The 12,141-nt window shown below is 43.5% G+C and overlaps 1 protein-coding gene across 1 annotated transcript; it reads right to left on the bottom strand.

Annotated features, from left to right (window-relative positions):
* Nucleotides 1-270: 270 nt before the first annotated feature.
* On the bottom strand, nt 271-11,929 carry TREML4 (triggering receptor expressed on myeloid cells like 4). The gene is given in 7 exon segments (XM_063725288.1): nt 271-848; nt 7,240-7,338; nt 7,802-7,852; nt 8,329-8,659; nt 8,884-9,057; nt 11,474-11,545; nt 11,915-11,929. Coding segments are annotated over 7 exon segments (828 nt in total). The 3' UTR covers nt 271-762.
* Between the last annotated feature and the right edge of the window lie 212 nt (nt 11,930-12,141).

Below are 12,141 nucleotides of genomic sequence, written 5' to 3'. Positions count from 1 at the left end.
CCAGGTCTTCCCAATGGCGAAAGTCAGGGCAGGGGAAGTAGATCTAAGGGGGCTCAGTGCAGTGGTGAGGGGTCACCACTGGGGAGTTCCGGGGCTGAAAGTTCTCTCCAATAGGCTTAGCGCTGGCCTTCCCTCACAAGGAGGTGGGGAGCAATGCTTAGGCCGGCTTCCAACAGCTGGGCAGGGGAAGAACTGGGATTCATCCTGGATCCATGGCTGTGGCTCATGCACCCAAGGGTCCTGGGACAAGGCTGTGCTGGGACAATCAGAAACCTCATCACTGCTGTCCTGAGATGGGGCAAGAGGTGGAAAGTCATGAATGGAAGTCATGCTTTTCTGATCCTTTGTCTCACCCTGTCCCTGTTACTTGTTACTCCTCTTCCCGCCCCTCCCCCACCTTCTCTCTGTCACCTGCTTCCTTCCCTGCCCCTTCCTGTCTCCTAAACCTTCTACCCAGGCACTCTCAGCTTTGTCCTCCTGGTCTTTTTCCTCTCAGGACAGAGACAGAGGCAGAGCCCTGGGATGGGACTCCCAGAAAGCCTCTGTCTCTTTCTAAGGTCTGTGTCTGCAGGAAGGCAGAGATTGCAAGGAAACACATATTTAAATTGTTACCAGCTATCATTTTTCCTGCCTCTGTGACCTGGCTGCTTCTTCCTAGCCATCTTTCTAGGAACAGAATCTGGCCCCAGCTCCATTGCCCCACAGGCCAAATCCAGGCCCCTCTCACCTGTGGCACCTTCAGGTCAGGAGCACAAACAGGACTCACAGCATCAGGCCCTTGGCCAGGAGGAGTCCACACAGCATGGAGACCAGGAATCTGGGGCCACCTGAGCCAAGGCAGGCAGGGGCTCTTGATTTCCTGCAGGGAAGAAGGAGAAAGGAGGATGGACTTGGGCCAGGATGTCACCTGCTGCTGCTGTGTCCCTTAGCCAGGCCCCTTGTAGCTGGAGCTGTTTGTATAGAGGCCCACCCTGAACTGACTATGACACAGGGGTATGGGGCAGGAGCCACAGAGGTCTCTGGGACTGAGAGGGGACCTAGTCAGAAGGAACCTCAAAGTCTTGAATGGAGGAAAAAGCTGGCCAGGGGAAGAACAAGGGATTGGAGTTCCGGGAAGGGGAGGGATAGAGCTGGGGGAGCAGGAATTCTCCCTAACCAGGTCAGGTAGGACGGGACCATCAGGAGCCTCTTAGGAATCAGAGCCAAGTGCATCTTCAAGACCAGCCAAGATATCACATCTGAGGAAATGAGGCCTAGAGACTGCACAGGACCTGACCAGACCCTTAGGAGCAGTGACAGCACACACCTAGACCTCCTGTCTGTTGGTCCCAGGGGTCCTCCCTCGTCCCCTCTGTGTAGCCCCCACTCCTGGCCTGCCTAGCTCTGATCTAGGACTACCCTGTCCCAGCAAATCTGCTTTTCTCTTGTGGCCTCGGTAACTTTCTGCCTCGGTATTACTTAATATATGATAAAGTCAGTGAGCTCTTTTTATTTTCACTTTTTCATGGTTGACTTAGCTAGTCATGTATCTTCCTTTTTCATATAATTTTAGAGTAAATTTTTCAAGTTCTTTACAAAAGTAAACAAGTTGTGTTTGGGATTACATTTAAAGACTTTTTAATTTGGGAGAAATTGACATATTTACAATGTTATTGCCTCTTCCAAAGTCATGGATTGTTTCTATTTATTCAGATCACCTGTCATTTTTTAGCATTTTATACTTTTCTCCAAATACGTCTTGGTTAAATTAATTCTTTCTAGAAACTTTATAGACTTTGTGACTGTAATGAAAACAATCTTATTTTTCTAAATGATTATTCCTCATAGAAATCTATTTGTAATGTATGTCAGTTGATTTTGTATCTGGCAGCCTTGCTAAGCTCTTGTGAGATCTAATAGTTTGTTGTTTCTCATTCTTTTTCTGGGTAGATGATCCCATCATCTGCAAGTCATGACAGTTTTTCCTCTTCTTGTCTAATCTTCTTTCTTGTAACCTGTTTTCCTTTCCTTCAAACATTTATCAGAATCTCTAATATTTTAGAAGACATTTATGGTAGCTATGAAAATGCTTAATTTGAGTTTATACCTCCAATAACTAATCTTTATGGTAATCATTGGTGTACAATCTTTACCAAGTTATCTGTTCTTACTTCCATTTTATTAAGAGCTTTTTCATATAACATAAATGTGCTCAAGGTTCCCAAATGCTTTTTGTGCAGCAGTTGACTTTTTTCCTGTAGTTTATCAATTTGGTTTACTTATATTAATAGATTTTCTAAAGTTGAACAATCCTTTTTGTTTTGTGTTAAAACTCTCCTCAATTATAATCAGTCTTCTTTTCAATGCACTCTTGAATTCAGTTAGCTAATGGTAATTCGGGAATTGACCCAATGTGCATCAGAGAAATGAACCTATAATTTAATTTTTTTGTATCCCCTTTAATTAGTTCTGAGATTTTGATGACACTAACCTGTTCAAATGACCTGGGCCATTTTTGTTTCTTTTCTATTTTCTGCAACATCTAGTATGAAATATAAATCAAATGTTTGTTTAAAAATTGGGTTACCTGAAAACCATGTGAGTCTTGAATTTTCTGTGAGGATGGGTCTTATCAACCGTTTCAGTTTTCCTATTTATTAATCTATTGAAATTTGTTTCTTCTTGTGTTAATCTTGGCAGTTCATATTGTTATGAAATTGTGTGCTTCTAGGATTTAAAACAACAAGATTTTATTCAGGATTTATTTATTTTAAAATCTGTAGAATGAGTGTGTGGCTATTTTCTTCTTTTTCTTTGATTTGTTGTTTATTTATTATCTTCTTTTGTCTTGACAAGAACATATCTATCTTCGTAAACTTTTAAAGAATGAATTATGAATTTCTTTGATCTCCTTTTTCAATCATTCAATTATATGATTCTTTGGGCTTGCTCTGATGCTCACGTTCCATCTTCTTGAGATGCTTCCTTAGCTCATTAATTTGAAATCTTTCATGTTTTCCAACAAATATATTCAAAGGTACTAATTACTCCCTAATATTTTATGCCTCATACTTTTTGATATATAGTGGTCATATTATCAAAATATATTTTATTGCATACTTAAACATTCATATATGAATGTATTAGTAAATAGTTTGAAAAGTGCTATTTTATTTCTCTTATGCATTCCTAATGGCATTGTGTTAGGTTTGGAGAATATATTCTGTGTCGTACTGATTCTTTAGAATTTCTTCACGCTTCTTATATGTCCTCATACAAGGTGTCCTTTTGTAAATACATTCCGTGTATTTGAAATAATGTATGCTATCTGTTTTTATTACGTAGAGGGTTATAAACATATATATGTGTACTTATACACTATTTATATTTATGAATACTGTATTTTATAAAACATACATAATATATGTATGTTTTATATTTATATAGTTTAGAACTATATTTATATAGTTTAGAACATTTTTCAATCTGTAACTACATATTTTATATATTTGAAAATATTATATATTTAAAAGTATAGTTTATATGTGTCCTATATTATTATAAATATCTCATAAAATATGTAACATATTGATAAATATATGATGGTATTATACTGGAATTTATTAGTTATTTGGCTTAAAACTTAAATCCCTCTATTTAGTTTTGTCTCATTTGTCTTTGATCCCCTGAGAGGTATGTGAACCTCCAACTACAATGGCTAATAATTTACTTCTCCTTGCATTTCTGATAGTGTTGCTTGATATATTTCATGGCCAAAATTTAAGCACATATACGTTTATGATGGGTCTATTTTCATATTCAAGTGCATCTTTCATCAGTATATTTTACATATCTTTGTCTTTTTTATAAACAAATGTTATAGACATAACATTTTACCTTAAATTCTATTTTGTTCAATATTAAGAGTGCCAGAAGAATTTATTTTGTTTCCTAATAGTCAAATATATTTTTCTAACTTTTAACCTTTTAAAATCTTTTTGTATGTGTATCTCTTATAGATAGTATAACATTGCACTTTTTAAAACTCAGAGTGTCCCTGTCCTTATTTTGTGAGTTTAATCCACTTAAATTTATTGGAATTGCATTTATTTTAGGACTTAATTCTACCTTTTTATTTCATTTTTTCCATTTATTGTGCTTTATTTTTTAAAAATTCCAGTCCAACTTTCCTTTGGCTAGAGTTTTATTTTGCTGGATGAAAGGGTATACATTCTCTTGACTTAACCTGAAGACTCTTATCTACATTGATTTAGTACAATTGCTACATTGAGCTTATTAATATCTACATATTGCCTCTCATGAGACAAGTACCCAACCATCCTTCCATGGGCTTCTGGTCTCTCCTTCTCACCCTATGTTGATATTGTCTAGAACAGGGGTCCCCAACCCCTGAGTCACAGACCAGTACCAGTTCCTGGCCTGTTAGGAATCTGGCTGCACAGGAGGAGGGGAGTGGCTGGTGAGCAAGGGAAGCTTCATAGTATTTACAGCCACTCCCCATCGCACCCATCACTGCCTGAGCTTCGCCTCCTGTTAGATGAGTGGTGGCTTTAGATTCTCGTAGTAGCATGAACCCTATTATGAACGGGGCATGCGAGGGTTCTAGGTTGCACATTCCTTAGGAAAATCAAATGCCTGATCATCTGCCACTGTCTCCCATCACCCCCAGATAAGACTGTCTAGTTGCAGGAAAACAAGCTCAGAGCTCCCACAGACTCTACATTATGGTGAGTTGCATAATTATTTCATTATATATTAAAATGTAATAATAACATAAATAAAGTGCACAATAAATGTTATGTGCTTGAGTCATCCTGAAACCATCCCCCACCTCCAAGTCCATGGAAAAATTGTCTTCTGCGAAGCCAGTCTCTGGTGCCATAAAGGTTGGGGACTGCTGGTCTAGAATGTTATTTTTCAATGACCATGAATGTATTTTCTCTTGTTCTTCATTTTGCTCTTAGCTGCCATTTCTATAAATCAAAAAAGATAAAAACAAACTTTCCCAAGATACTGGGCGCACTTATTCCCTCACTTCTAGCAGCATGTCCAGGGTTTACTTTTCATCCTAGCTGAGTCCTTCCTCCAGGAGTGTTTTCAGTGGGGATATTTGCATGTGGCAGACCTTCTGAGGCCTTGAGAATCCAGAGGTTTTATGATTTCACATTGGAGTGACAATTTGGCTGAATACAAAACACTGGATACAAAGTTTTTCTTTAGTCCTCTAGAAATATTACTCAATTGTCTTCTTTTCTCTAGTGTTCCTCTTAAGAAGTCTAATTCTTATCACTTTGTAGGTGATCTGAAAGCATTCAGACATTTCCCTCGGCTTTTTAAGTTCTTCCCTTTTACATAATGGGTCTAGAGGTATTTTTGTGTGTGTGTTGGCTGTTTTCCCCTATTTGGCAATGTATTAATCTTTTCCATTTGAGGTCTTTTCTTCTATAATTTTGAAAAAATTTCCTGGATTCTTTCTCCAAATATTTCTTTCTTTCATCCTTTATCTCCCATAGGGGTTCTTGATACCCATATATTAGTACATCTACTCTTCTCCTTCGTGTCTCCTAACTTCTCTTTGATTTTTAAATCTCCAGTTCTTTCCAGGACCTTCCATGAGAACTCCTCACTCTTCTTACAGCTCACTGGCCAGCCACAGCCGTCCTTCAACACATATATTGTGGTCTATAATATTTTTCACAACTATGATTAGCATTTGGCTCTTTTTTCCAATGGATCATCCTCATGATCCACATAGTTGACGTCTCCCCTCACCCCTTTAGCCAGACTGATCATAGGTACCTAGAGTTCCTGGGGAATGGGCACTTCCCATAGTTCTGCTTCACAGGTTTCTGTTGTTGGGTGTGTTGCCATTCTTTTAAGGTAGTGCTTCTACTAAGAGCCTAGGTATTTTGGCTTGTAAATTCAGATTCCACTGGGCATATTCAATACGGATCTGGTAATGGGAAAGAACGGAAGACTAAATCCTCTAGCCATTGAGGGTTAAAAATGAGAGGAAAAAGCCCTAAAGCAACAGTCCCCCACCTTTTTGGCACCTGGGAACTGTTTTGTGGAAGACAAATTTTCCACGGACCTGAGAGTCGGGGATGGTTTCAGGATGATTAAAGCACATTATATTTATTGTGCACTTTATTTCTATTATTATCATGTTGTAATATATAATGAAATAATTATACAACTCAACATAATGTAGAATCTGTGGGAGCCCTGAACTTGATTTCCTACAACTGGGCGGTCCCATCTGGGAGTGATGGGAGATAGTGACAGATCATTAGCCATTCAATTATAAGGAGCATGCAACCCAGAACCCTCGCACGCACAGTTCACAACAGGGTTCATGCTACTATGAGAATCTAATGTTGCCACTGATTTGACAGGAGGCAGAGCTCAGGCAGTAACGCAAGCAATGGAAAGAGGCTGTAATTCAGATGGTGGTAATGCAAGCTATGGAAAGAGGCTGTAATTCAGATGAACTTCAGTGGCTCGCCACTCACTCCCTACTTTATGGCCCAATTTCTAACAGGCTTGGGGACCACTGCCCTAGAGCACAAGACCCCAGGGACCCCCATTAGCTGCCATGCTTGTTCTCTGATTAGGGTTTTACCTTCAAACTCCCTGAGAGATAGTCTGTTTGTAATCTACCCGTGCTGGAGTTTGCAGGGGGAGAGGGTTAGGGAGCAAATGCTCTGGCAGTTGGTTGTCTATTTCCATCAATAGCTCATGGCTTTTGCTGTGCTCCATGGTCCCCTAGAGCACCTATGACCTAGTCTATTGCAGCCTATTCCTCCAGTGAAGGGGAGGCTGTGATGGCCTCAAAACCCATGACTACAAGAATAGAAGCAGAATTTAACAGTATGCCTCTCATCTTTCTCTGGCTGACATCTCCAGCCACCATCTGCCCCAGGCTGCAGTGACTCTATTCATACTCATCCTTCAACACACCAACATGGCCTCCTGTTTCCACATTTTCTGGGTTCCATTTTGTCTCATTTCAGAAACCCATATTGAACTGTCTTTTCCATGGTTCCTCCACAATTAACGACCTGCATCCTATGCCCCTTTCCTCACTACCAAACTTTGAGTCGTAGCCTGGGGGCTCCACGGCTGTAACCTATGCCCCAACCCACCAGAGAAGGATCCTTGGGTGCCCTGGACCTGATTCCAAGGTTCAGGAGTTAATCAGGCCCTCCCTTCCCAAGACCTCCCTCCCAGTGTTAAAACCTCTGACTTATCTGGTCTCAGAGCCATTGACGGAGGGATGGCCAGAGGTCCCCTCTGGAGAAGTGATCAGAACCAAGGAGGACACAAAGAAGACAGTGGCTGCCCAGGGGACCAGAATAGAGAATGGGATTGGGTCCCAAAAGTGTGAGAGGAAGGGGAGAGGGGCCAGAGGCAGCCCCTAAGGGTCCCTCAGGCTAAGGGTAACTGAGGCCTGAGATCTCCATACCCAGCTAAAGTTAAGTCTGGCACTATCCTCTCCATGCTGGTGGGAGGCCAGGGGCAGGAGGGCTGGGACACACGTGTGCAAGGTGTTCCATATGGACTTCCCTCTGGGGACACCCTCCCATCATCGTGAGAACATGGCGATCTTCTGATCACATCAGATAGTGCATGTTTCTCTCCCCAGGAGACAGTGGGCCCTGAAGGTAGCTTCCCACCAGCCCAGGCCCCAAGAGATCAGTCCTCAGAGGCAGGCCTCCCTGGTTTCCCCTTCCCTGAATCTGAGGCTCCCAAGCTGCCTGGTGACTCCTCTAATCTCCCCCCACCGAAGCCTCCAACCTACCTGTGCTTGTTGGGAGCCAGGGGAGGGTCCACATAGGAGACGTGGTTGGGGCTAAAGAGAAAAGACAGCAGACAATGACTCTTCAGGGGCCCAGAAGAGAGTGGGGTCTACCCCATACATGAGAGGAGGTAGGGCCCCAGAGCCAAACCCTCAGGATGTCTTAGGCCAGGAGTGGCCTGTGTATAAGATCTGCATGACAGAGCTCTTGGTATGTGTGTGTTAGTGTGTGTGTGAAAAGAAGAGTGGTGGGTGTGCCTGTGTAAGACAAAGAGAGACGCAGAGTGACAGAGACACTGTGTCTCTGTCCAGGGTCCTCTGGCGGTATCTTCCCAACAGTTGAGGCTAGGATGTACCGGGTGAAGAAGAGGTGAGAGTCCCTGTCTGGGGACAGGATCTTTGCTCCCCTCGGACCAGAGCAGAAGACCTGGCAGGATGGGAGATGATAGAGGCATGGGAGGGGGTAAGTGACATTTCCTTCAGGTCCCTGGGGGGTGGCACAGAGGCATTTCCTCAAGAAAAGAGCTCACCTGGAGACACCACCAGGCTGATATTTCTAAGAACAGTGATGACGTTTTCGGAAGTGTTGTAGATTCCACACCAGTAGAATCCCGAGTCGTTCTGTGTCAGCTGAATCATGGTGATGTTGAAGAAGCCAGCATTGGGCTCGTCCCAGATTGTGTAACGAGACTTCTGAACTGCTGTCCAGGGCTTGGAGCTGGTGACAAGTAAGGTACACCGACTTGGAGATATCTGCTGACACCAGGATTTGGGCTGATAGGGTCCTCTCTTGAGTGAGTACTGGCATTGCAGGAGGAGGGTCTGTCCTGGGTGTTTGTGAAGTTCTTCAGGCACAGCACCCTTTACCCAGGAACCTGCAGAAAGAGACCCAGGTCAGAGCTCTGAAGGTACCCAACCTCCCCCATCACAGGCTGGGGAAGGGGAGAGGGAATTACTTCTGATGCCCACACATGGAAGAGGGCCCCTAAATTCTGTCCTGTGGTCACAGAGCCACGCTGCTTCCCCACTCCACTCATTCTTCATCCCACTCCTTACACCCCCTGCCCTCTTTCCCTCCATGTCACCTGAGACCAGTAGCAGCAGCAGCACAGGCGGAAGCAGCAGGTGTGGACCCCCCCAGGCCATTCCAGCCCAAATCTGTTTCTGACAGCGGAGGAGAGGAGAAAAAGGGGAGCCCTCTTAGGAGAGGGAGTCAGACACTGGGCCTGATTCTGCTCCAGGTTCCCAGTGTCTCTCAGCTGGGAAAATTGAGGAAGGTCAATGCCTTGCTAGGGAAATGGTCAGCCTGGGAGGGTGGGCTCTGCAGACCAGGGGAGGAGGGGCAGCCAGGCCTGGACAGCAGCCATCTGCTACAAGGTCTGTCTCTGGGCCTGGGCACCTCAGCCCTCCTGTGTTGCTCTGCAGCCTTTCACTGGACTTCTCCCCAAGTCTGCTGCTTTACGCCTTCCAGCCCATTATACTGCTCCTCTATTGCTAGGGGCAGCTCTCAACACATAGCCAAGAATAAAGCTGGTGAACAAAGCTGGAGTCATCCCTCTTTCCTTCTCTCTATGCACTTCCTATAGGTGGTCAGAGCCCTTGGAGGCATGACCAGACCCCTGAGTCCTTCTGGTTTCAGCCATCGTGGGTCGATGATGAGTTTTGACCCTGGGACATTTTGTAGAGGGTAGATTTTAATCCCAGGAATTATAAGGTGTTCCCTGGAAATGGTGGGGCCAGGAGAGCAGGGAGGAAAGAGAGTGCTGGTCAGGGATATTTGGAGGGGAAGGCAGGCAGGAGTGGATCAGTTATGGTAGCTCAGTATCATCTCAATCAGTGCTTGTTGGATGAATACATGAGTGGATGAAAGAACAACGTGTGTGTAAAATGTACAGAAGAAGAAAATGGCCAATATCTAGCAACAAAATCAAGTGGTACTGGATTACTACCCAATGTATATATTAAATCTCTAGGAGTCCGTGCTGATGTAAGTAAATGATTGAATACAGAACTGGGAGAGAATAGATAAATATCCCATGGATAAGGATTCTGCTGTGTTCAGAATGTTGGTGTTCCCCCATCTCGCATATTCAAACTTAATTTCCATGTGATAGAGTTAAGAGGTGGGATCTTGTGGGAAAATCTTAAGTCATGAGAGCGTCACCCTCAAGAATGCAATTAATGCCCTTATACCAGAGATTGCAGGAAGCAGATTTGCCCTGTCTGCCACGTGAGGACAGTGTTCATGCCTTCAGTCAACTGAGGTTACTGCAAGAAAGTGCCACCTTGGAAGCAGAGAGCAGCCCTCAGCAGATACCAAATCCACTGACACCTTGATCTTTGACTTCCCAGACTCCAGAACTTTGAGAAAGAGATTTCTATTATTTAGAAAGTCCCCAGTCTAAGGCATCTTCTTATAGCAGCCTGAAGAGACTGAGAGAGATTGCAAACAACTCTTACAGGTATTCTGCCCTCAAAGCAGAAGCATAAATTCCCACTGCTTAAGCATGGGCTGTGCAGGTGACTTTCCTCCAGAGGATAGCATGGGAAGGAGGAGAAGAGTAACTGTACAGTGGAGAAAACTGACACTTACTGTGGCAGCCAGGCGACCAAAGTGCAGACCCACAGGGATAACTCTGGTTGTTAGAATGTGTCATTGACTTGATGTGATGACAGGGCAATTAGCTGTGCAGTCTCCTTCCCCAAAGCCACTAGCCCCAGGAGAAAAACATCAAACAAATTCCACATGAGGGACATTCTACAAACTACCTGAGCAGCATTCCTCAAAACTGTCAAGGCCATCAAAGCTAAGAAATAATTCTCAGAAACTGCCATGGATAAGAGGAGCCTAAGTAGACATGAAGACTAAAAGCAATGTGGCTTCCTAGGTGGGATCCTGGAGCACAGAAAGTATACGAGGTAAAAGCCAGGGTAATCTGAATGAAGTAGGGACTTCAATTAATAAAATCTACCACAGAAACAGAGTAGAATGGCATTACCAGAGGCTGGGAATTGGACAGACTGGGTAGGTATTGTTGAAGAAACACAATTTAAGTTAGACAGAAAAAATAAGTTCAAGAGATCTATTGCACAGTATGGTGAGTGCAGTTCATAACTATGAATTGTACACTTGAAAATGACAGAGAATAGATTTTAAATGTTCTCACCAGAAAAAAATTAAGTATATGTGGTATTGCTTGATTTAGTAATTTCACAGTTAATACACACATCAAACTATCCTGCCACGCATTATAAATATATGAGTTCTACTCAACAATTTTGTAAAATTATAGTAATGTATCAATATCAACTCATTAATTGTGAGAAATGTAGCATACTATTGGACTATATTAATAATAGAAGACATTGAACATAGCACATGAGGGAAGTATGCAATACCTACACAACTCTTCTGTGAATCTGAAAGCATTCTAAGTGTAAAAGATTAATTTTAATATGTATAGAAATGATTTACACAAAGCATATGAATAATCACTTGATACATAACAAACAGCAAAGTTTTAAGAAATCTTAGTATGGCTAGGTGTAAAGCAGAGTGACTGCAGCCATTCAAGGGACTCGTTCATCCCAGGTCTGCTTGCCACTCTGCACAGTGGCTATGGATATGTCCCTGTAGGTGTGGAATTCACAGGGCTGGTTTTTCCTTAGTGTTACATCAGCGAGCTCTCCCTCAGTGCGTTCAGTCTTCACGGTGTCTTGTTGAGACAACGGGATCACTTCAACACCCTAAAATGGGCAGGAATTCCGGTCTTCTGAAGACCCACTTGTCCCTGGTCCTGCTGTGGAATGGATACCCCAGGAGCCCTAGGAAGAAGGACAAGAGGCAGGAGGAGGTGAGAACCTGGAGTTTCTGAGGAAGAGGACCAGGAGGGCTGGAGCCCAACCTGTCATTAGGCACGAGGAGGATAGTTAAGTAAGAGAGAAAAAAAGGAGCAGGGGTCTCCAGCTACTTCCTGCACGTGACCTTGTGCTCTCAACACTATCTGACCTAGCAGCTCAGCTACTTTGTCTAACTGGACTTCTCGGCTCAGGAAAAGGCCTCTGCCTGCATTAAGGTCTTATAATCGATGTTTACCACCATCTCTAGCTTCCTACATGTCTAGACGCCATGGCCCTAGCACTGCCTGCCATGCAGGTCCTGCCTCAGACTGTGCTGGTGCTTGGCCCCCTTCCCAGTAAACTAATCTCACTTGAGTGGGGTCACATGGCAGCTCCTCTTGCTGAAGCTAACGTACATGACTCCATGCCCCTGAGTACTTAGTGGCTGGCTGCACACTATGGCTCCTGATCCTGTGCCATGTTCTGCTGCTACTCTACTGTGC

The sequence above is a fragment of the Pongo abelii genome, chromosome 5 (genome assembly GCF_028885655.2).
Source record: "Pongo abelii isolate AG06213 chromosome 5, NHGRI_mPonAbe1-v2.0_pri, whole genome shotgun sequence".
Classification (NCBI taxonomy): domain Eukaryota; kingdom Metazoa; phylum Chordata; class Mammalia; order Primates; family Hominidae; genus Pongo; species Pongo abelii.
The sequence above is the reverse complement of the archived record's forward strand: the minus strand, read 5'-3'. Positions and strand labels throughout refer to the sequence as shown.